Source organism: Rhincodon typus, chromosome 3 (assembly GCF_021869965.1).
Source record: "Rhincodon typus isolate 14 chromosome 3, sRhiTyp1.1, whole genome shotgun sequence".
Lineage (NCBI taxonomy): Eukaryota > Metazoa > Chordata > Chondrichthyes > Orectolobiformes > Rhincodontidae > Rhincodon > Rhincodon typus.
The window spans coordinates 30,841,696-30,868,216 of record NC_063334.1 but is presented as its reverse complement, the minus strand read 5'-3'; the positions used below and the strand labels follow the sequence as shown (position 1 = coordinate 30,868,216).

The window sequence follows — 26,521 nt, the reverse complement described above, 5'->3', positions numbered from 1 at the left end:
TAGAAACTATATGGCACCTAAAAATTGGCTGTTATGTCACACAATTTCGAAGCAAAAATTGTACACCACAAGTCTGGTCTTGCTATTTATAACGAGAGTGTTTAAAATGCTGCCTCAGGTATAAAATTGTTGTTATGTTGAATGCACAACTTGAAATGTCTGCAGATGTGACTGATGTGTGGTGTCACAAAAATTATGTAAAATTGAAAGTACGTCATCTGGTCAAAGTGTTTTGTCCTATTATTCTCATTTGGATATCTGCATTTGGCAGATCTACTTTCCATTTTTTTTAAAAATGTTCTCTGGATGTGAGTGGTTCTGGCAAGGCCAACATGTACTGCTCATCCCTGATCACCCTCATAAGGCAGTGGTGAGTAGACTTCTTGAATTAATGCTGTTTGTGTGGTAAGATGCTCTCTCAGTGTTGCTAAGGGAAAACATTCCAGAAACTACACGCAACTCCACATATCCACCTTTGCTGTGGATTCTCTGTGAGTCTCAGATTTTGAATCAACAATTAACTGGCATCAATTTTCATTTGTGAAAGAGAGTTCCAAATATCCATTACCCTTTGTGTATGAAAAAAGTTTCCACATTTCACTCATAGAGTTATAGAGTAGTACAGCATGGAAACAGACCCTTCAATCCAACTCATCCGTGCAAACCAGATATCCTAAATAAATCTAATCTCATTTGTGAACATTTGGCCCATATCCCTCTAAACCCTTTCTATTCATATACCCATCCACATGCCTTTTCAATGTTGTAATTGTACCAGCCTCCACCACTTCCTCTGGCAGCTCATTCCATACATGCATCATCCTCTGCATGATAACTTTACCCTTAAGGTCCCTTTTAAATCTTTCCCCCTCACCTTAAACCTATGCCGTCTAGTTTTGGACTCCCCCACCCTGGGGAAAAGACCTTGGCTATTCACCCTATCCATGCACCTCATGATTTTATAAACCTCTATAAGGTCACTCCTCAGCGTCCAACACTCCAGGGAAAATAGCTTCAACCTACCTACCCTCTCCCTAAAGCTCAAACTCTCCAACCCTGGCAACATCCTTGTAAATCTTTTCTGAACCCTTTCAAGTTTCACAACATTCTTCCTATAGCATGGAGACCAGAATCACACACACTATTCCAAAAGCAGCCTAACCAATGTCCTGTACAGCCACAACATGACTTCCCAACTCCTATAATCAATGCACTGACCAATAAAGACAAGCATACCGAACACCTTCTTCACTATCTAATCTACCTGTGACTCGCCCTTCAAAGAATAATGAACCTGCACCCCAAGGTCTCTTTGTTCAGCAACACTCCCCAGGACCTTACCAGTAAGTGTATAAGTCCTGCCCTGATTTGCCTTTCCAAAATGCAGCACCTCACATTTATCTGAAATAAACTCCATCTGCCACTCCTCAGCCCATTGGCCTATCTGATCAAGATCCTGTTGTACTCTGAGGTAACTTTCTTCACTGTCCACTGCACCTCCAATTTTGGTGTCATCTACAAACTTACTAACCAAACCTCCTATGTTCACCCCTGGAAGATTCAGATCTAATTTTCAGGTTGTGCCCAATTCTGTATTCCTAATCATTTCCTCTTAACAGCTTGAAAACACTGACCAAATCAGCCCTGAACCATCCAAATGCCAGGGAATACACGTGTGACACCTCCCCATAACTTGATGCCTGACAGTCCGTGTTCAATGGTGTTAAATCCACTCAGTGCTTCTTTCAGGGCAGGTCTCTGCTTCTTGAGTTGTGGTACTCCGAATGGCTTACAGTGACTCCAGGTGTGGTCTAACCAAGGCTTTGTACCTCTGAAGCACACTTCTCCCCATTGTATTCTGGCATTCTAGAGTTGAAGGTTCCGGGTTATCCAAAAGCTTGTAAATAATAAGCCTTGTTGAATCATGTGTTAGTCTGGCTCTCAAATTTCTAAATGGTGTGCTCTGTTATTTATTACATAATCAAGATTAACTTGTCACAAAAGTATTAAAAAAAACAACTTCAGAGGGACAGAGAGGTGTGATTTTTGACTCAAGAACTTTCTATAATCCCATATCCAATCCCCCAAAATTGAATTTAAGTAAAATATTTATAGGAATCTAAATAGACTGGAAATAAACAAGCAATGAAAAGCCAAAGGAAAGGCTCCTTGAAGAAGACTCAGTGCGGCTCCAAATGGGACAGAAACATCAGGCTGGATTTTTATAACCAAGTTGAGAGCTTAAGTTGGGAAAGTTCCTGATTCACTGGATCCATCCAAGTAAAAAGAGTCTCAAATCATGCAGGCATGGAGGGGAGTTGATTCTGTTAACCCTGAAAGTGGAGTTTAAGCTGCCATTGGGGCTGGTGAGCGCTGAGGTAGGTTGGTTGATTAGAAGATCCACCTCAGTTCTCCGAGACTTCATCCCTGTTGTTTCCCCTAGGCTTCATGCACCAATGATCCCTCACGCCCTTCGTGCCAACTCTTTAGCAACTCGTATCCGCTTGGGCAGATCTCCAAAGCCAGGTGGTAATGAAGAGAAATCCTAAGAATCAAATAAAGCGCTTACCACTTTATATAGTGAAAGAAAACTCCCATTCATAGAACCCATTCAAAGCCTTTAAATCTCAAGTGATTAAACTCTTACAAAGGGAAGTAACATCAGACCCCACATTAACAGTTAATCCTTTAGTAATCTCTTTAGACTGTCAGTTAGACTGTGTATTCAGACATCCAAGCTGAAATCGTAACAAACTTTTAAAACTCAGTCAAGTATTCATAACATAATTTTCTTTGGAGAAATGTCAATAAAGACCTTTATTAAAAATACATATCCAGATACTACTTTTTACTAATCTAGATTAGGTGGCTTATCAGTCAAACAGTCCTTTTTCTTGAAACTAAATGACTTGGTTCCTTTCTTTTGTTAAAATTGAAAGAGGAGTGGATTTTTAAAAAGAAAGGCTATGACAGGTGCACTGACGTTACTTGCTTCAAGGACATTTACAACTAAAATCTATGACTTCCACATCGCCAGATAAGGCCCTTGCAATAACCAAAACCCTGTCTGTTTGAACCTCAGCACTGAACTGTAGAATGTGCATCAAACCATGCTCCCTCTCTCCTGGTCGCAAAACATCGAACTGTTGGACACACAGGCAGCACTTCTACATATGGCTGCTGGCTGCCATTATATTAATGTCCACAAAACATTCCTGACTCCGTGTAAATGTGTACCTTAGTATGACCAGTCCTGCTCCCAAAGTTTATACACTTACCACACCAATTGTCTCCCAAGTCTACCTGAATTATAACCAATTTTCAAGACCATTTTACCAAGCAGTGACACTTAGCTGGCTTGCTAATTGCCTGATGGTACAAATTCTGTTTGGTTTAAAGATCACCTTCTCACCATAGATCATACATAGAGTTAAACTTTCACCACAATCGATGCCTACATCCTGGAGTGAATACGCAGAAGACTTAATAGAAAGGTAGCGGGAATGAAGGACATCAATTATGCAGTCAGAGCAGAGAAAGTGGGCTGAAGTTTACCAACCCTATGGGGGTAGGCAGGGAAGCAGGATAACTAACATTTTGACACATGAATAAATCAAGTGTCATACCTGGGTCTTCTTGCTGCTCCACCATTTTTTGAGTAGTGAGAGTGGTAACAGTTGAGCCACCCAGAAACCAGCTGAGCCACCTCCATGTTTAACATCCCATTGAAGATGATTCAGGAAGGTTCCTGAATCTGAAGGACCAACAAGAAACTATCCAGCATGGAAAGATTGGCAGCCCCACCAATAGAGATGAGCAGAGGTATTAAAGGAGACACGAGGACATCTCCGTTCCCACAACTGAGGAACATGAAAAGGGCCAAAAGAGCACAGGAGCAAAAACGTATCTCAAGGTAATGGCATTCCCACGGTTGTAGCTATTTGTTGGTGCAACATCTTCCTACCACTGTAATGGCCTTCTTAGGCAGCTGCAGAAAAATCAACTATAGTTACTGGGCATCTCCAATCGTAGCATGGGACTGTTCCACCATTGGCAAAATGTCAATGAATCCACTATGTTGCTCCTAATTGGAGCCTTAGACATTCAAATTGACAGCCTCTGCTGTGCAGCAACCAATATGTTTCCTAGGCTACTGATGGTCACAACTACTGCCTCATCACAGCTCCTCCCTAAACCTCCAGCTCCTCCCCACCCTCCAAGTTTGCCACCTACCACCCAGAAAATTCAGACTGAATTTTGATGAGTAAAGTTCTCATGAAAGTTTCACACAGAGCTCATTGTGGATTAGGAGAAGTGAGATTTTCCAGAAGACAGAAAGTTAAGTTGTTGTGGAGAGCTGTTAACACACTTCATGAAACATGCATGCTGATAGCTGAGTCATGTCAAGGAATCTGGCTAGTTTTTCTTGTTTTTCTTTGTGACAGCAATAGTTAGAAAACTTTCTAATGTGCTTCATGGTCTTTTTCATGTTAGTCCATGTAACATTATATCACAGAGAATCAATTTTTGTTGAGACAGATGTCTTGAAGTTTATTTATAACATTAGTTATGCACACGGCTACAATATCACAGATGTACACAGAGTGTACACAGTTTAGGTTCTGTGCTTAAAGATGTCACTATACATTACATACACATAGCTGCCTGACTAAAGACATTACACTAACAACATTACATACAGAGTGACTGAAGATGAGGCAGATACCTTTAGACATGCCCTGAGATCATGTAACTGCCTTAAAAATACAAATCTGTCTGGTCTGGAATCTATGTCAAAACACAACATTCCCCTTCTCACTTTAAAAAGTGGAAGACATTTTAAATAAACAGGCGCAAGGTTACATATAGATATCTTGACTCCTTACATTCAAACAACACTTTGGTTGATTGTATTTCACAACCAGTTCTGATCCTTACAGTTACCACCGCTCGGTAGTGTAGCATCAGTCTGCGGTATGCTTATCTTTGCAGATAGATGTGTATCATTTCTCCTAGATTGTGGCTCTTGCGTAATGTGGTATCTTCAGTATCTGAGTCATCATGCTGTGGGATTGGAGCTTGTCAATATACAGTTCAGACATGTTGTCTGTTTCTTCACAGGACTTGACTATTTTTCATTACAGTGTCACATGACCTAGACTGGACACAACACATGGCATCTTTCTGTCAACCTGTGTGTTCATATGAAAATCTCGAACTCTTACTTTTCTATGCTTGATCAGTCCTTGCCTTCCCAAATGCATGTAAATCCTATCTCTTAGAATCCCTTCCAACAATTTACGCACAACTGATATCAGGCTCACCACATGTAGTTTCCAGGCTTTTCCTTGCATCCTTTCTTAAACAATGGCACAACATTAGCCACGTTGCAATCTTCCGGCATTTCACCTGTGTCTGTCAATGATACAAATATCTCAGCAAGGGGCCCAGCAATCTCTTCCCTAGATCCCCACAATATCCTGAGGTACACCTGATCAAGACCTGGGTATTTATCTAACTTTATGCATTTTAAGACTTCCAGCATCTCCTGTTCTGTAATGTGGACTGTTTTCAAGATATTCATTTCCCCAATTTCCATAGCTTCCATGTCTTTCTCCACAGTAAACACCAAGGCGAAATATTTGTTTAGTATCTCACCCATCTCATGTGGTTCCCCACGTAGAGAGCCTCGTTGATCTTTAAGGGACCCTATTGTCTCACCAGTAACTCTTTGTAGAATCTCTTGGGATTCTCCTTAACCCTATTTGCCAAAGTTACCTCATGTCTCATTTTTGCCCTCCTGATTTCCCTATCAAGTGTATTCCTATTCCCTCTATACTCTTCCAGAGTTCACTTGATCCTTACTGTCTATACCTGATATATGCCTCCTCCTTTTTCTTTACCAGAGCCTCAATATCTGTAGCCATCCAGCCCTCCCTACACCTTCCAGCCTTGCCATTGGCCTACTACAATTGCTTTGAACTTGCTCCCTTACCTGGGTAAAGCACCAATGGTATATTCTTTTGGTTTATCCAGAAGTGCTTTGCTGAAGGATTTTATGAGCGTGGAGGGAATGATCTACACCATAAGCCTTTCAGTTAAGCTAACTTCAGTAAAATCACGTCCATACCTTTACATCAGCATCTGCGTATGAATTGGTCAATCCTCTCACCTGGCTATTGTCTGCATGACATGAATTAAAACCTATGGAACCTGAAAATCTCTCAAACTTGAAGTTGATTTTTGAAAATCTGAAACCTTTTGACTTGACCTTTGCAGTTGACATCAGAAATACCTGAGAATTGCTATTGTTCTTAACTCATCCAAAGTGAGCATTTGGTTGACTGTGTTTTGTTCTTTGTCAGTTACCTGCTGATGTAGAGAGGAAAGACTGATTATTCCTTTAAACAACTAAAGTTTTGACAGAGTGTTGACGGATCACCAGTCCATGTGAGATGTTTGCTTTCCACTTTTCTAGTGTAAATTTATGCTCTTTAAAAATTAAAAACAAAAATTCATGTTGCAGTATTTTTGTTTGGCTTCTCTCTTCTTCACTGTTATTGCAGCTTTAGTCACTGATCCTTTAAAAGTTCCAAAGGGAGTGCCTCTTGCTGGCAGTCAGGCAAAAAAGAAGCATGCATCTTTTCTCTTTTTTGTGTGTTGTTGGGAAAAATAATGACAGTATTGACTGATGTCAGGACGGTAGTAATACCTTTTCAGTGTAGAAAGCATTTTTTTTGTGTTTTATTTTTGTTCTTTGCTCCAGGATCACTTCCTTAGATTGAGCCTGTCCTTCAGTGCAACTAAATTGCTTTTTTTTTTAAATTGGAGTTGTTCTAGGCCTCTTATAAACTTTTTTTTTGAAAGAGAGAGCTAGAATAGTCACAGTTCTTCTATACAGTTTTGTAGCCTTTAGGTTGTTCCATTTTGATCTTGTGGTAGTTGTAAGTTCAACTTGAAACTTGATGTGTGATGGATGACTGTTTAGGATATACTTTTAACAGCTGACAGACTGCTCTCACTTTTTCAGCCTTTAGAGTTGACTAACAGCCACTAACTAGACATCGTGACTAGCTTTTAGGTCTACTTATAATGTTGCCAGAATGTTGGTTTTCTATATTTTAGTCTACATAATATATACTCTGAGAATTGAGTTCTTGTTGAGACAGATATCTCAAAGTTTATTTGCAACACTACTTACAAGGCAGTAGTATCACAGACGTACACACAGTCTAGATATTGTGGTTAATGATGTTGCTGTAGATTGCATAGCTGACTGACTGAAGACACCATACTGACAGCATTAGTCCGAGAAAGGCTAATGGAACATTGGCCCTTATTTCAAGGGACTTGGAGTAAAAGAGTAAAGAAGTCTTAGTCCAACTGTTCAAGTTATTAATGAGACCAGATCTAGAGTCTGTGAGCAGTTTTGGTTCCCTTATTCAAGAAAAGAAATCATTTCATTGGAGATGGATCAGAGAAAGTTCGCTGGATGATCCTTGGTATGGAGGGATTGTCTTATGAGCAAAGGTTGAACAGGTTGAGACTACACTCACCGGAATTTAGAAGAATGAGAGGTGATCTCTTTGAATCATATTGGGGTAAATGCTGAAAGAATGTTTCCCATCATGGGAGAGTCTCAAACCAAAAGGTAAGTCTCAGAATAAAATGGCATCAACTTAAGACTGAGATGAGGAGGCGTTTCCTCTCTTAAAGGCTTTTAAAGGCTCTCTTAAAGGCACTTAAAGGCTCTTTTAAAGGGTTTGCCAAAGAGAGCTGTGGGGGCAGAGTCCTGTTTACATCATAGGATGAGACAGATTCTTCACCAGTAGGGGAATCGGAGATAGTGGGAAATGGCAGGAAGGCAGATGTGAGGAACGTTGGATCAGCCAAGGCCTTATTGAATGGCAGAGCAGGCTTGAGGTGCTGAACAGCCTACTCCTCTTCCTATTCCTCATGGTCTTATGGCTTTACAGGGTGATTACAGGTAAGGTGGGTGCCTTTATACTGGAACGTCACGTGTAGTTGTGATGTCATGTGACATTCTTAAAGGAACAGCTATTTCTGGTCTGGAATATGCATGATAAGACAGCTGTACCAAGGTTCATGGCTGGCTTCACCGCAAAAATAACCACTTAAGAGCATGGGGAGGTGATGGCCTAGTGGTATTATTACTGGGCTGTTAATCCAGAGACCTAGATAATGTTCTGGGGACCCGGGTTCAAAATCCTGCCACGGCAGATGGTGGAAATTGAATTCAATAAATATCTGGAATCAAGAGTCTAATGATGACCATAAACCCATTGCCGATTGTTGGGAGAAACCTAGCTGGCTCACTAATGTCCTTTAGGGAAGGAAACTACCATCCTTACCTGGTCTGGCCTACATGTGACTCCAAACCCACCGCAATGTGGTTGACTCTTAACTGCACTCTGGACAATTAGGCATGGGCAATAAATGCTGCCTAACCAGCTATGCCCTCATCCCGTTAATGAATAACGGAGGAAAATATTTTAATTGTGGGATAGGTTGCTGTTAGCTGGTGGGCAACTTGCATTTGGATTGCACCCTTCATATACTAAAACCCAAGCTGCATCTTAGGAGATTCTCAGATAAAACCTGACACTGAACCACACTGCAAAGTATTAGAACAGGTGACCAAATGGTTCAGTCAAAGGAAGTGCTTTTAAGGAGCTACTTAAAGCTAGGAGGAGGTTTGATGAAAGAATTCCAGTGTTTAGGGTCTTGGCAGCCAATTGCAAAGCTACAAATGGAGAATTAGTGAAAGTCAGGGCTGGCCAAGTAGCCAGACTTGGAGAACATAGATATCCCAGAGTGTTGTGGTTTTGGAGAAGGTGGAGGGAGATGGAGAGAGCCAAGACCATGGAGGGTTTTGGAAAAAAAGGATGAATAATTTAAAACAGAGGCATTGCCAAACCATGACCCAATGAAGGTCAGGGGCACAGGGGTAATAGTTGAACAGGATTTGGTGCAAGCTAGGAAATGTGCAGCAGAGTTCAGGATGAGTTGACATTTATAGGCAGCACAAGGTTAGAGTTAGAAGTTCAATTGAATTAGCTTTATTATCACATATATTCACATGAGTACAGTGAAAAGTTTACAAGTAACCACCTACGGCACCATCTTAGGTACGTAGGTACCTAGGTACAGATTCTTGAGAACAAATTCTTAGGATAAAAAAGTTCAACAGCTACAGATGACACGATAACTCAGGGACCTCATCCCCACCGGTCATGTTCAGAGAAAGAATGGGAAATAAGAGGTGACCTCTGGAGAGTCGCCGAGGGTCGGTGGAGGAAATTTCTGGAAGGCTGTCACAGATGGAAAGGGAAGATAGCCAGGGCCCGGAAAGCTGCATTGTTCTTTGACAGGCCTCGGAAAGCATTCCCTCATCCTCCTGACCCCACAATGTTTGAGGCTGCTTAGACTTCCCAGCAAGGCACCAATGCTCTTTGATTTTCAAGACCAAGTTTAGCTGTAGACAGAACCTGATGGTGTTTTTGGACCCAATCTCCATTTTTGCAGAAGGACCTCACTAGCTTTGAGGGCAGCTCAGAAATCTGAGTCGACACGTTTCAGGTAACTTTCCCATGGGTGGGAGAAACTTCATTTGGCCACCCACCAAGTTCTCACCAGGTGGTTAGGATTAAAATTGCTCCATCATATTTTGTTAATATTAAGCTTTAAATGTAACATTATTTACTATCTTCAAATGATTGATTACCTGCTATCTCCAAATCTCTGTACTCTGTGAGGCCTTGGCAAAGGGAATGAAAATCTGGACATTGTTTTGTCGTTGTTTCTTCTTTATAATATAAAAGTTGGCAAGGATGGGGGAGGTCGGGTGGTTTATTTTGTTATGTACATTTTACTAGTTTTTGTTCTGTTTTCTGACAGTGATTTATCAGGTGTTTTAATGTGACCTTTTAGTTGTGAAGTCGGATGAATTACTCACTCGCTAAAAATAATTCCTAGCACTTTAAAGAGACTTGCAAATCACATTTTCACAATCCGAAAAGAAGCCTTTTGCTTTTTCCATTCATTCACGGGATGTGAGGTTAACTGGATCAGTCACTATTTATTTCCCATCCCCAGTTACCTTTGAGAAGTTGGTGTTGAGTTACATTCTTGAACTGCTGCAGTTCACTGGGTTGAGGTATGCTACAGCGCTGATGAAAAATGAGTTGCAGGATTTTGTTCTAGTGACAGTGAAGGAACAGTGATGTGGTCTCAAGTCACATTGCTGTGTGGTTTGGAAGGGACCTTGCAGGTACAGGTAGTGCTCCCATATATCTGTTGCCCTGGTCCTTACAAGGTCACAGGTTTGGACGTGAGTTCCGCACAGACTGGTCTTGCGTGGAATGTTAAAAAAGGGCTCATTTGTTACGGAACTAATGATAAAATTCTGCACTATACATCATAAGTCCCTTTTTTTTGGTTTCCTTGCTTGCTAGTGAGAGGATACAAAGTATTGTCAAACATAATAAAGATGAAATGAGCTAACATTCAATTTCAAAATTTCAGGTCTTAAACCGTTTACCTCCGTTTTAACAGAATGGTACATTCATGGCAGCATTTAAAGTTATGAAAGAAGCAAGTTACTTTGTAAACCTACACTAACAGGATGTTGTGATCAATCCAAAAGGATATTTAGCCTCCCAAACTAATGAGTAATGTGATATGAGTTTCATTCGCAGTGTGATGTCAGGTAGTCAGCCATTAGAGTCAGTAACTGGTGGACCATATCAAACAACATGTTATACTGACAATACACCATGGGTGTTGTGCCAATCATTCTGAACAAATATACGTGCAATCCTACAGTAGATGATCCAGAGAATTACAGTGGAAACCAGTTTGAAATTATCAGAGATAACAAGGTGCAGAGCTGGATGAACACAGCAGGCCAAGCAGCATCAGAGGAGCAGGAAGGTTGACGTTTCGGGCCTAGACCCTTCTTCAGAAATTATCAGTTGGCCTTGCAGTGTCAAGCATTTATGTGCGCTAGAAGCCAAATGTATTAATGCACAGGACTCTGTTTAACGTAAACTAAAGGAATTTGTACACATTGCACTTTTTTTTTAAATCGGGGAGAAAAGAGACAATGGAGACTGCCAACCTCTGAATTCCTCAATTCAGTCCTAAGTCTGTTTCCCCTTACTTTGAGGCTATGCCCCGTTGTTGTAATTTCACCCGCCAGTGGAAACAACCTCCCAGTTTCTATCTTATCTATTCCCTTCATAATTTTATATATTTCTATAAGATTACCCCTCATTCTTCTAAATTCCAAATAGTATTGTCCAAGTCTACTCAATCTCTCCTCATAAGCCAACCCTCTCAATAGGAACAATACCATTGCACTGCAATCTCCTATGCATGCTTTTAGAAATACCCACATTGTCAGTATCAGTACTGGTAAAACTTACAAGTACTGAACACAGTGTTGACCACAGCTGAATTCTGCGTATTATATTTTTTGTTGATGTGCATCAGAAAGAAAATATAAGTTTTAAGATAAGATGTCTGTTGGTTCACACAGAAATGTAAAGAAAAGAATTATATTGGTAATCACCTACCAGTTTAATCATTCTCCAGTGTCGCAGTGACTTGGAACGCAAAGTTGAGGAACAACACCTTATCTTCCACCTGGGCACCCTACAGCCTGGAGGACTCAACATTGAGTTCTCTAATTTCAAATACCCTTGCCACCCAACCCCTGGCTCCATTTCCAGCCCCATCATCTCCCTTCTACTCCACCTCCTGACCCTCCCTTCCAGCTACCAACCGGATTCATCCCTCCCATCAACCAACCAGGTCGTACCTACTACCGGTGTCCACCGATCACCACCATTCCTCTACCTTCCACCCCCTACCCCTACATCCAGTCCTAAAGAAGGGTAGTACCCGAAACGTTGGCTTCTCCATTCCTCCAGATGCTGCCTGGCTTGCTGTGTTCTTCCAGCCTCCTGTTTGTCCACCTTGAATTCCAGCAACTGCAGTTTTTTTTGTCTCTAATACATGCTTTCTCTCTTTCTCTCTCTCTCTCGAAAGGAGAAAAGGCGGAGACAGGCAGAAATAGAAGACAAGAGGCACCAGCTCGAAGATAAAATACTTCAGCTGCAGCACCATAAGGTAGGAAGATTGATAGCAAAGCACAGCATAAGTTTATCACATCCTCAATGCAGTCATGTTCGCTCATTGCACATGTGTCTAATTGCTTTGTATCATTAAACACTGGCAAAGTCCTCCATCCAGTTGACACTACAAATGTTTATGTGAGTTGTTGGTTTCTTCCAATGTTGAATATTTTCATTGGGTGGGGGGGGGGTGAGATTTATCTGTTTTAGTGTCATAACTGACAGTCTTCCAAAAAAAGAAACTTCTTTTTAATCCCATGTTAATATCACTTCCCAGTCTAGTCAGCATAGAAATTGGGTCTTTCCCACTAAGCCTTGATGATATACCTCACCGCTAGTGGCTGCTCAGTTCCGTAAAGCCTTTCTGTATCACCGTGCAGGCACCTTTTGCAGCTTAACGGAGGAACCTGTGCTCCCCTAATCCTGGCCATTTTATGCATCACCGATCACTCCACCATATCAGGCTGTGCCTTCAGCTGCCTAGCCATGAGCTCTAAAAATTCCTTCCCTGAACCACTTTGCCCCTCAAACCATGTCTACTCTTTCAAGTCATCCCTTAAACTGACCTTTGACCGAGATTTTTGACACCTGTCCAAAAATTTATTTGATAGCTCTCCTCTAAGGTATTTTGAGACATTTTGCCATGTTAAGGCGCTATATAAAATGCAAGTTATTGTTTTTGGCCAATGGGTCTGGCAAATTCTAAAGCACGTTTCAAATGCGTCATGAGCGGTCGTCAGCTGTTGACTCCCACTAAAAACAAGGAACTGGGATAAAATTGCTCCATTTCACTTGAGCATTATCTTTACCACCAAAGGAGAAGGTGAGCCAGTCTGCGATGACTGCAGAAACCCAGAGAGAAATGTTATATTCTTGTTTCGATTTTGAAATCAGTAAAAATGATCCAGTCCGGTACATCATGGATTTGCCAAATCAGCCATGATCTCACTGAACAGCACTGAAAACCTGAGGACTATGTGACCTCCTCCTCTCCTCCAGCTTCTTGCATTCTTAATCCTTAACTGGTTCCACATGGCACTTTTTTAAAGAAGTTATGTCATCCTCTACAATAATACTTCACAGGCCACAGGAGGAGAACATGACTGCCAAACAAATATGTTACAAAAATTGAGTCCTACTGCAAAATATGGATTTAATTCCAGTCCAACAAACATTGTAATAAATCTGCTAACTGGAAGGCATTTGCACGCCAACTGATTACAGGTTGTGGCAATGATTTTTAATCAATGGCGCATCAACTGTCAAAAGGAACCATTCTGCGATAAAAAGAGGGCTTGGTGTTGGTCTAGTAAAGGGCCTGATCAAGTCAGAACATATCACAGGAGCCACTGAAAGCCGTTGCTGCCAATGTCAGTGATGTCAAATACTAACTTAGAAATTCTTAGTGAAAGCTGCTAAATTCAGATGGAGGAGTGTTTTTTTAAACACACACCAGCTGCTAACAAAGTGTTTCCCTCCGTTCAATCTCCAATACTTACCACTGCTGTGTAAGGCAAATCACGAGGGTGGGGGTTCATCTTCCATTCCAATCCACATCTGCAACCATTCGCTCCGAAGCACTGTATGTTCATATACCGGATCACCCTTTTGCAAGGTGCAAGTTTCTAAAAGGTGTTCATTGACATGTGTAGGCAGCTGCTGTTCAAGAACCTTGACACTGACATCGACTGGAGTCAGTGATTAGACAGGCACAGAAGCCGAAATAAATTTATAATCCTTAATCATTGTTTCAATTTTCAAAATGTTACAGGAAGTGTTAAGGAACTGGGGAGGCCACTGAAGGACTTGGGCAGGCTAGGAGAGTGGGGCAAAGAAGTGGCAGGTGCAATGCAATGTGGGAAAGTGTGAGTTTATGCACTTTGGTAGGAAGAGTAGAGATGTAGACTATTTTCTAAATGGGGAAAGGCTTTGGAAATCTGAAGTACAAAGAGTCCTAGTTCAGTATTCTCTTATGATTAGCACGTAGGTTCAGTTGGCAGTTTGAAAGACAAATGCAATGTTAGCATTCATTCCAAGCGGGCTAGGATATCAGAGCTGAGGCCGTATAAGGCTGTGGTCAGACAGCATTTGGAATATTGTGAGTAATTTTGGGCCCCTTATTTAAGGTAGGGTGTGCTGGTTTTGGACAGGGTCCAGAGAAGGTTCCCAAGAATGATCCCAAGGATGAAGGGCTTGTCATACGAGGAGAGGTTGAGGGTTCTGGCACTATACTTTATGGAGTTTAGAAGGATGAGGAGGATCTGATTCAAATTTATAGAATACCGAGAGGCCTGGATAGACTAGTCATAGAGAAAATGTTTCCAATAGTAGAAGAGACTAGAACCCAAGGGCACCGAATCAGAGTGAAGGGACGATCCTTTAGAACTGAGATGAGGAGGAATTTCTCCCCTGCAGCGCCTGCCCGCAATCACACACCTGGACATAGCTGCAGCGGGATTTTACCTCTATAATTGTGGCCTCAAAGCTGTGCTCATTTTCCACATCAGAAATGTAAGCCTTGTAAGGGTACCTCATGAAAGAATCACTTCCCTCCCTCTCTCTCTGTCTCTCACTCACACACACGCACACAATCTCATATGCGCGCACACACACTTCCTCCTACCTCAAACTACAGGATACAGTCTCCTCACTACTCAAGGGCTTCCTATTGGCCTTCCAACCCTGAAAGTCCCCCTGCCTTCCTTAATTTGATGGTGAGGGTGCCCTCCAACCTCTAATGTATGCAAAATGGAAGCCATGTGTCTGCGCCTGGCATAGTGTGGGGTCAGGATTCTCTGTTGACCCAGGTGTTAGGATCCTGACCCTGAACACAAAACCTGTCCTCTATTTTTATCTTTTAGGACATTCTAATACAGTAAAGGCACTGTATGAATGAGAGTTGTTGTTTGGTTGTTGCTGAAAGCATTTTGACCCGAGCAGGAGATATTGAACAATCTAATTGTCAATACAAAGCCTGACAGTTAATTGTCAATCGGCGTTAATGGGTGCATTCTCCATGGCAATGCCTCTACCAATCAGAGTCCACTTACCAACCAATCAACACTCTCCTCTCGTGCAATACAAATGTTGGGTTCCTCTGTACATTTCTTGTAAATTGTCCTGATGATTGAAAGGCAACAATTTCAACAATTATTTCCAGCAATATTCATGTAATTTTCTGCAATGACAGCTGAGTGGAAGGTAATGTTTGTGCTATCAATGACATGTGGCAGGGCACTTTTATATTATTCACTATAAAACAAACTAAAATGAGACACATGAGATTGACTTAAAAATGTTTGCAGATGTGTGGCCTGCTGAAGCGTCTGTCCTGCAGGGTGGCTTTGAAACTGGTGTTTTTATTTTACCCAGTTCTGCACAGAAAACTTCCAGATATGCAAAATCTTGCCTGTTAATTCTCAGAGGCTGAGCACCGTAGGAATCCACAGAACCATTCAGATAAATTCCATGTTCCATTCAAACAGCTGAAACCAAGCTCAGATCAAAAAAGTCAAGTCCCCAAATGATTGAAATTTTTCAGAAGTACAACAACATGCATTTGCACAAACCCCCTACTAATGTGGTGGAATAGCACATGTTTCACATGAAAGCCACCAGACAAAATTTAACACTGAACATTATAAGGAGGTATTAGGGCAGGAGACCAAAAGTGTGGTCAAAGACATAGGAACATCTTCAAGGAGGAGAGGGGTTAGAGTGATGTTGAGGTTAAAGGACAGAATTCCAGAGTTTAGAGCTGACGGCACAGCCGGCAGTGATGGAGAGAAGAGAATTGGAGATCGATGATACTGGTTTTTGAGTTGTCTATTTGATGGCGTAAAGTTTTCATTGGATTTTTCTTCCCTTTGAACCAGTCCAAAGCCACGCGAGAGAGATGGCTGCTGCAAGGGATCCCTGCTGTGTCCGCTGAAGAGGAAGATGCCAGAAGCAAGCAGCTCCAATCAGACGAGAGCAAGGCAAAAAAACTGGAGGAAGCCATTAGCAGGTTAGATGGGCATGAACAAATAAAAACCATTATCGGTTAATGATCCACTTCCCTCCAGAAACAGCAATCCAGAATCTCAATTCTGATTTGCTTCAGAAAAGGGCGTATTTACATGAAAGGTGTAGAAATGTACAGGAAATAATGGCTGATTGCTTCATCACCCATACGTTCGTGCGTTCACTAATAAGGAATCCTCCCAGGCATTGAACCAATCCAAAAGCACAAGGAAGATCCCTGATCAGCATATAGGATAACGCAGGTGCTGGAAATTACTGAAATAAAAACACAAAATGCTGGAAATACTCAGCCAATTTAGGCAGCATCTGAGGGGAGAGAACAGGGTTGGATTTTCAGGTTGATGACCTTTCATCAGAACTGGGAAAGTTGGAAATGAGCAAGGTTTTTGAGCAACATGGTAGATGGGACAAGGACAAAAGGAAGGTTCCTGGTTTGATTCCCAGCCTGAACCATGTTGATGCTAGAAAGGGTAAAACTGTCCTGTTTTAGAGAGTTGCCAATGTTATGTAGCAAAGTGCAATACTTTAAAGATAACAATGTGGAACCCATTGACTAGGAGAAGAGCATGCTTTTTTCCACTGCCAATGCGTCTAATGATGTTTGGAGCACTTACACACTCAAGGGTGGTTAATTAAGACCATGTTCTCCCACCTCACCCAACGAATCATCTGCCAGTAATTGTGAACCAGGTCAACCTGAGAAGAAGAGGCACTGAGGGCAGTTGATTATGCGTAATGCCAAACTCTAAAAGCAGTCAGTTTCTTCAGTAGAGGAAAGAAGAGGCAATGAGTGAAGGCCAATGCAAGCTGCCAGCAGTGAAAGAGAAGTAATCGATTGAATTGAATATTTCTGATGGCATAAACCCCCAAGTAAAATCCTGAATAAGTTTGAGTATCAGAACCCTACGGTTTAAGTAAGTAACATTTGTTTCCTATACTCCAAAGGACCGTTTATAGCCAAGAGGTGGTTTATGCCTTAAATTGGAATGCCACATTACTTCTGTTTTGACAGTGACCACAAACTCGGCAAACATCACTTTAAATACATTTCTTAAATCCATATCTCAATCAGCAGGTGCTTTCTGGTAATGACAGCTGCGCAAGTTAATGGAGAAACTCCATCATATACTTATAGTAAAAACAGAAATTCCAAGTGGGACTAACTCCATCTATATTTTCTTCACTTTCAAATATAAAATTTTGTATTTTTTCTGTTGCAAATTAATTCAAAATCTTATCAAAGACTTTTCAGCTCTGATTCTATATCACTTTGAAATAGTAGTTTAAGTCCAAAGATTCCGAAAATAGACAGACACAGAAATTAGCAACAAAGACAGGAAACCAAAAACCTGACTGTATTCCACATCCATCTACACAATACAGGGTCAGGACAATTGAGTTGGATGGGTGTTCACTTAAGTTGATGAAAAGCCCTAACAAAAAGGATGTATTTTTGTCCTGTCCCTGCCCTGTGCTAATGTATTGGGGAGGAAATATATGCCCAATCACACTATGAATGAATCGATGCTTTGAGATGTTGAATGAGTCTCAAATGAAAACACATATGGTTGTTCTGTTGTGATTTGCCTTGGAGAAGGTCAGGTGCAGTTTGATACTACAGAGAGAGTTGCAGGAAGCTAAGGTATTCTCAAGGCAATGTTTCTTCCCGTTATGCTAACTATGTACAGTTACAGGATCTGCAGTTCTTTCGGTTTTTATGTACAATTACAGTTAGCATGAGGTCTAGACTTTTGTTCTCTTTCAGAGGCTCACCACCATCATGTGATCTATTAATTTATCACTGACTTAGCTTTCCTATTGCCAAGTGTTAACATTTAGCTCTACAGTTGCAAGCAATATAATTGTGGACACAGTGAGCAGTTTTGGTGACCTTCAGCTGGTAACGAGAGAAATATCTCAATCCTGGTTTGAAAGATAATTAACTCCTGAAAATGGCAACACCTTTAGTTTCCATTGAGTAAATGAAGAAAAACGGTTTTCATTGGCAGAATGGCCAGTAACCAGAGGATGCAGATTGAAGGAAATTGCAAAAAGACAAAAGAGACCAATGAGAACGTTTTTTATGATGAATGATGTTCTCACCTGGAATTCACTGCCTTGTCAGGTTGTGGAAGTGGTTTAAATAGCAACTTTCAAAGAACAAATTAAATAAATAGATGGAGAGGAAAAAAATACAGAGCTTTGGGAGAGAAAGGACAAGATGGAAGGGAACTAATTCCAAAGGGCTGGCAAAGACACAATGGCCAAATGGCCTTTTTAATTGTATACAAATTTGATACACCTTCACGTAATTAAACACACATGATCAGAGCCTGTCTTATGACAGCCCATCACACAAGTCATCCACTGACATATAATGCCATTCTAACCACAAAGAAACAGATAAGAGTAGAGTCTGTTAATGAATTAATAAATTCATAATGAGTAATAATGAATTAATAAAATCCATAATAATTGGAATATATTTCAAATTCTACAGGATATTAATTGAGGCAGGACAGAACAGACTCTCCAGAGGATGTGTTTATATAAGTCAGAAGAAATGAAAAAGTTCTCGTCCACTAAGTGACCTATTAAATATGGATTTGGATACAGATAATTAGTTTAAATAAATTAGCTTGGTGTTTTGATTTATTGAGATTAGAAGGACCAGTGTTAAGTTTAATAGAATCTTCTAGTTGCAGCAGTGTGCGGACAAGGTATTCTGACCCTTTCTCGCACAAACTATTTCAGGAGAAATTGATGCTGTCATTAAAGAGTGGAGAACAAGAGGGCACAAATATAAGGTAATTTGCAAAATAAGCAAATATGAAGTGAGATAAAATATTATCACACAGAAAGTAGATTGGGTCTGAAATGCACTGCCTCAAATCATGGTGGAGACAAATTCAGTGGAGGCAGTCAAGAGGGCATGAGATGATTATTTAAATAGATATAATATTCAGGGTTAGGGCAGCATAGTGGCTCAGTGGTTAGCACTACTGCCTCACAACGCTGGGGACCTGGGTTCAATTCTAGCCATGGGCAACTGTCTGTGTGGAGTTTGCACATACTCCACATGTCTGCATGGGTTTCCTCCAGGTGCTCCAGTTTCCACCTACAGTACAAAGATATGCAGATTAGGTGGATTGGCCATGCTAAATTGCCCATTGGGACAAGGGTTGATCAGGCTAGGTGGATTAGCCATGCGAAATGCAGGGTTAGGGTAGGGGTCTGGGTGGGATACTGTTTGGAGGGTCGGTGCAGACTCGATGGGCTGAATGGCCTCTTCCTGTACTGTAGGGATTTTATGATCTGTGTTATTGGGAAAAGGCAGTAAGTTAAAATGGTCAGAGAGCTAGCTTTGATATAGTGGGCTGAATGGCCCTTTCTCTAACACAACAATTCTATGATCTTGTGCTAAAATGCTTTACAGTCAGTGTTTCAGGAGCCAGTTTGTACTCCACAAGCTCCAGATAGCAATAAAGTAAATCATATAATCATGGAATCCCTACAGTGTGGAAGCAGGCCAATCGGCCCATCAAATCCACACTGACCCTCCAAAGATCACCCCGCCCAGATCTGTCCCTCTACTGTATCCCTGTAAACCTGCATTTCCCATGGACAGTCCATCTAGCCTGCACATCGCTGGGAACTATGGGCAATGTGGACAAATAATCACATCATCAACTTTAAAATATTGGTTGAGGATTACTGTTAACCAGAACACCAAGCAATCTTCCTGTTCTTCTTCACGGCATGCTATGGGATCTTTTACTTCCCCTTGAGAAAGCAGAAAGCCTTGATTTAATACCTCATCAACAGTCCCTTAGTTCTGAATGAGAGCAGCAACCTAAAGTGATAATCTTAAGTCTCAGGAATGAGAATTGAAGCCACAAACTCCTGATGCACAGGGGAGAGTGCTACTCACAGAGCCACAGCTGGCACCTCCCAGGGTAACTTCAACAAACATTCCCTTTTTCTCCAAAAGACAGTCAAGGGAGGTTTTACAGTGCTTTGGTAAATTGAGCTCCCTGTGAGGAGTGTGATCAGAGAATCAACGCCACAGTGTTCTAGACCTTATTCTTATTAAGGCTGTTTTCCATGGTGATGTTTCCATGGTCCTAACAGGATAGGAAACCACTTTGTTCCCAGAAATAGACGGTTATGCCGAGTCAGACTGCAAGGAAATCTTGTGGTGCAGTGGAAGTGTCCCTGCCTCCCAGGCTGTAGGTTTGAGTGCCACTCCAGCACTTGATGCGAAGGAAGGTGCATTCATTACGCAGTCGAATAGGTTGAGTATCAACATTCAAATCACTTCCAATACACACCAACAGCAGGCCGTAAGACTGGGAGAAATTCCTTGTCAGCTGTGTGATTGTTGAAGCCTCTACCATCACCATCCATCCCTCTAGACTACAACATGCATGGAAAAAGTTAATGCTGCTGCAGCAAATCAGATTCCCTGAGTGAATTGTAATACACCACCACATAGACTTATATTTTTTAAGACATACCCTTTCACAGCATACCACAAGCCTGCTCAGCTCTTGAAGCTGTTAATTCATGCGCAGCAGCTACTTTTTCCAGACAAGAATACCACACATCTGAGAGTCCTCGCTAAATGGAACCTAGGCATTATTATTGATGTAATTCTCCTTTATCTTGCTCTGTCAGTCGATTAACTTAACCTTATTTTGACACGTAAAATGGAAATACATCTCATACAAAGAGAGAGTACTATATAAAGTGTACGGCCCAGTAATGGGCCATTCGGGCCTATCCCAGTGTTTGTGCTCCATCTGTGCCTCTTCCCATTCCTCTTCATCACACTCCAACACCACATGGCCTTCTACTCTTCTTCTGCTTCGTGCACTTAACTAACATTCCCTTACATGCGTAATCCCATTTGCTCCATTTAGTTGAGTTCTACACTCCTGCAACTCTCTGAATAAAGATGTTTCTTGTGAATTTCTTCTTGAATTTATTAGTCACTATCTCATATTCACGGCCCCTAATTTTGGACACCACCCTCCAACAAAAAATGCAAACATCTCTTATCATTACATAAAAAGCTATAAAACTAGTTTAATATTCCATAAGACAACACAGTGTGGAGCTGGAGGAACACAGCAGGCCAGGCAGCATCAGAGGAACAGGAAAGTTGATATTTCCGGTCGGGACCCTTCTTCAGAAATGGGGGAGGGGGAAGGGAGCTGGGAAATAAACAGAGAGAGGAGGGGTGGGGCTGGGGAAGGTAGGTGGGATGGTGATAGGTGAGTGCATGCAGGGAGTGGTGGCGGTTGGTCAGTAAGGTGGGTGGGACGCATGGATGGGAGAGAAGATGGACAGGTTGTGTCAGGTCAAGGAGATGGGGATGAGAGGGAGGGTTGGACATGGGATGAGGCCAGGGGTGGGGAGATTTTAAAACTGGTGAATTCTATGTTTACGGCCTGTAGGCACCTGAGGCGGAATATGAGGCATTGCTCCTTCAGTTTGCATACGGTGTCATTGTGGCAGTGGAGGAGCCATCACCATCAAACCCACAGATAAGTGGGGGGCGCGGTTGTGGTATGGCACATAACCTCTACATCGCTGAGGCCAGGCGCCAACTCTCTGACACCTCCTCCTACTGCCCCCTCAATTATGACCCCAAAACATCGTCTCTCAGACCATAACCTCATCACCTCAGGTGACCTCCCACCCACAGCCTCCAATCTCATTGTTTCCCAACCCTGCACCGCCCGTTTCTATCTCCTTCCCAAAATCCACAAACCTGACTGCCCCTGTCGACCCATTGTCTCCGCCTGCTCCTGCCCCACTGAACTCATCTCCGCTTGCCTTGACTCTGCTGTGCGCCCCCCCAGCCGGTCGAGGAATTCCCCACCTACATCCGGGACACCACCCACGCCCTCCACCTCCTCCAAGAATTCCAATTCACTGGCCTCCAACACCTCATTTTCACGATGGACATCCAATCCCTGTACACTTGTATCCCCATGCGGATGGCCTAAAAGCCCTCCGCTTCTTCTTCTCCCGCAGACCTAACCAGTCCTCCTCCACTGACACCCTCATCGGCTTAACCGAACTCATCCTTACCCTTAACAACTTCTCCTTTAACTCCTCCCACTTCCTACAGACTAAGGGGGTGGCCATGGACACCCGCATGGGCCCAAGCTGTGCCTGTCTCTTCATAGGATACGTGGACCAGTCCCTTTTCCACTGTTACACTGGCACTATACCCTCACCTCTTCTTCCGCTACATCGATGACTGTATCGGCGCTGCCTCGTGCTTCCACGAGGAGCTTGAACAGTTTATCAACTTTACTAACGCCTTTTATCTCAACCTCAAATTCATCTGGACCATTTCCGATAGCTCCCCCTCCTTCCAGGACCTCTATCTCAGTAACTGCCTTAACATCAACATCTATTTCAAGCCCACCAACTCCCATAGCTACCTGGACTACACCTTCTCTCACCCACCAACCTGCAAGAATGCGATCCCTTACTCCCAATTCCTCCGCATCTGTGCTCAAGATGGAGCGTTCCACTCCCGGACATCCCAGATATCCTCCTATTTCAAGGACCGCATCTTCCCTCCTCCAGTGATCAAAAATGCCCTCAACCGCATCTCTTGCATTTCCTGCACCTCTGCCCTCAAACCCCCTCCCCCTCCCCCCAACAAAAATAAAGACAGAATCCCCCCTTGTCCTCACATATCACCCCACCAATCTCCGCATCCAGCGTATCATTCCCTGCCAATTCCACCACCTACAATCGATCCCACAACCAAAGATATATTTCCCTCCCCACCCCTTTCTGCCTTTTGTAGGGACTGCTCAAACTGCGACTCCCTCATCCACTCCACACTCCCCACTAACCCCACCAACCCCAGCACCTTTCCCTGCAACTGCAGGAAGCGCAACTCCTGCCCCTACACCTCCCACCTCACCTCCATTCAAGGCCCAAAACAAACCTTTCATATCAGACAGAGGTTCATCTGTACATCCACCAACTTGGTCTACTGTATCCGCTGCTCCCAATGTGGCTTCCTCTACATCGGTGAAACCAAGCGTAGACTCGGAGACCGTTTCGTAGAGCATATGCGTTCTGTACACAATAAATGACAACACCTTCTGGTCGCCAACCATTTTAACTCCCCCTCCCACTCCCTGGGTGACATGTCCATCCTGGGCCGCCTCCAGTGTCACAATGACACCACACGCAAACTGGAGGAGCAACACCTCATATTCCGCCTCAGGAGCCTTCAGCCCAATGGCCTGAACATAGAATTCACCAGTTTTAAAATCTCCCCACCACCGGCCTCATCCCATGTCCAAACCTCCCTCTCATTCCCGCCTCCTTGACCTGACACAACCTACAGCCCAATGGCCTAAACATAGAATTCACCAGTTTTAAAATCTCCCCACACCCCAGCCTCATCCCATGACCAATCCTCCCCCTGTGTTGTCTCTGACTCCAGCATCTGCAGTTCTTGCTATCTCTGCGTGTTTAATATTCCATAGTTATTTTTTTCCCTGACACCATTCCTTTTTGATCTGCCCCATAGGCTTTATTCTGCATAACAATAATTCCAAACAGGATTCAAATAATCCATTCCGAAGAAGGGTCACTGCACTCGAAATATTAACACTGCTTTCTTTCCACAGATGCTGCCAGACCTGCTGAGTTTCTCCAGCAATTTCTGTTTTTGTTTCAGATTTCGAGCATCCACAGACTTGTTAATTTAGAACTCGAATAACTTTTGTTTACATGATGTGAGTTATTTACACAGTGAATTGACATGAACCAGAATACACGGCCTGTAAGAGTGATGGAAGCAGAGACAGTGGTTATTTTTGAAAGGGACTTGGAAAGATACTGGTAAAGCTTTTCTGGGTTATGGTGAGGATGTAAACACAGTTCAGTTGATGGTGGGGGTCCATGTCACAAAATCTCCAGGAATATGCCCAGCCAGATTCGACAAATCCCAGGTGACATCCCATATTTCATGGACTGAATCTCTCCAGCCCTAAACCATATCTGACTCAATCAGATGTTACTCATTGCAGCACATCTTACCAGATTGTGCAAAGCTTTCACAGAATCACTTGTCAGCATTTCGTTACCAGTCATTACAGGAAACCAGTAATCATCAGTCTATGAAAGGAATTGCCAACAATACTTACTAAATATAGTGTGGTTCCAGTAAACAGTGCCATGGAAAGTTGTGGCTCATTAATGGGATGTTAACTCCTTCTGGTGCATGGCATCTGGCAACACCACACTGTCTCCTGATTTAGAGCCACAGTTTAATGAAGGAGTCTGGATTACTAGATGACCAATAGGGAGTAATAAATCTGCTAAAATAGGCAGCAACAGCATATACAGTTCGTATCATCAGCCTTTTGATCATGCATTCTGCCCGTGTCAGCTTCCTGATTAGTGAATGTCTTGTCTAGTGATGTGATGTCTTCAAGAGAAAACATTTGAGATGGAAAAGGTGGATGTGGTTCTTTGGTATCAATAAAGGTTTGAGAAGTGTCACATGATATCTGACAAGATCAGCATTTTGGCTGAGGTCAGAAACACTGAGTTACACCAGCTGAGAGAGGCCATTCTTCAGAAGCATGTTTAGGGATGATAGTAATATCAACCAAAGCCAGTGGAAAAAATTTCATGACGTGCTGTATACATCAACTGATCAACAACCCAGTTAGGGACAAGAACATCTGGAGATCATGCATATTTTTAAGCATGAACATTGTGATCTCTGTAAAAAAATTTTGCCAAGAACCAAAAGTGGCTTTATTTATATACTGCCTGTCATCGCTTCAGGACATCCCAAAGTACGTTACAGCAACTGAAGCACTTTAGCACTGTAGTAAATTTCAGAAATCGCACGATACCAGTTATAGTCCAACAGGTTTACTTGAAAACATCAGCTTTCGGAGCCTCGCTCCTTCCTCAGGTCTCAGTGAGAGAGATGGTATCAGACACAGAATTTATAAGTAAAAGATCAAAGGGTCACACCACTGATGAGGATGTAGTATACAAACATAAGATACTGTTAAATCATTAATCAGTTAGAAAGTTTTAATTGATTCATATGTATAAGTAAATCCCCAAATTTCTTTCAAGTCACTTCCCTGAGAGAACTAAAGGTTTTATCAGTGTAAAGAAGAGGTGATATTTTAGGTCAGACAATGCATGTTAGGTGTGAGGCCTTGTTTAGAGTCTGTTTGTGTTTTGGTTTGGAGTCAGACTGGTTTTCTTTCTAAAGGAGAAATTTATAAAACACCACATTGTAAATGTTGTAATTTTTTTTGTTCACTTGTGTTACATGGGCATTGCTAGCTGGGCCAGTATTTATTATCTGCCCGTAGCTGCCCTTGAAATGAATGGCTTCCTGCCCATTTCAGAGGGCTGCTGAGAGTCAACCAAATTGCTGTGGGTCTGGAGTCACATTTAGGCCAGATCAGATGAGGATGGCAGATTTCCTTCCCTGAAGGACATCAGTGAGCGAGATGGGATTTTCTGACAATCGGCAATGGTTTCATCGTCATCGGTAGGTACTTAATTCCAGGTTTTTTAAAATTGAGTTCAAATTCCACCATCTGCCATGGTGGGATTTAAGCCCCGGTCCCCAGAATATTAGTTGAGTTAATAGTCTAGTGATAATACCAACACACAGATAATTTATACACAGCAAGCTCCCACAATGTGAAAATGATTAGCTACTCTGTTTTTGTCATATTTCTTATTACCTGATAAATATTGATTGGGGCACCAGAAAGGAATTTCACAACTATTTTTGAAGGTGTATATTGAGATCTTTTATATCCATCAAAGAACATTAGTTTAATGTTCCATCTAAATAACAACATCTCTTACAGTACAACATGCCTTCAATACTACACTGAAATGTCAGCTTGGATTTTGTGTTCAAGTCAATGGACTCACAAACTTCTGACTTAGAGGCAAGAACGCTGCCAACACTTAACAGATTACTTGTTTACAAATTTATATCAGAAAATGGTGGGGTTTTTTTGGTGTGGGGAGCAGTGTGGAAAGATCTCGCTAGCACCTTGCTAGCTTCTCACCAACACAGTATAAGTCCAATATTACTACTGGTTGCTAGTTGATCATAGAGTTGTAGAATAGTTCTGAATGATTGTAGAGCCATAGAATAGTGCAGCATGAAAAGAAGCCACTTGGACCTTTTAAGAGTGCACCAATTATTTTTGAAGAGTAATTCTGTTATTGCCACTCCCATTCTTTCCCCATGTCTGTATGCTTAGCCAACTAGTAAAATGCATGCCATACGAGTGCCAGGCAAA

General features: G+C 42.2%; 1 protein-coding gene across 2 annotated transcripts in view; it reads left to right on the top strand.

Moving 5' to 3' along the window:
- Window positions 1-26,521, top strand: part of palm2akap2 (palm2 and akap2 fusion) — a 157,449-nt gene that overhangs the window by 13,968 nt on the left and 116,960 nt on the right. For both annotated transcript variants that reach the window (XM_048592658.1, XM_020533326.2), the window contains exons 2-3: window positions 12,073-12,153; window positions 16,034-16,164. In XM_048592658.1, the coding sequence (XP_048448615.1) occupies window positions 12,073-12,153; window positions 16,034-16,164 (212 nt within the window). The remainder of the gene's footprint in view (window positions 1-12,072; window positions 12,154-16,033; window positions 16,165-26,521) is intronic.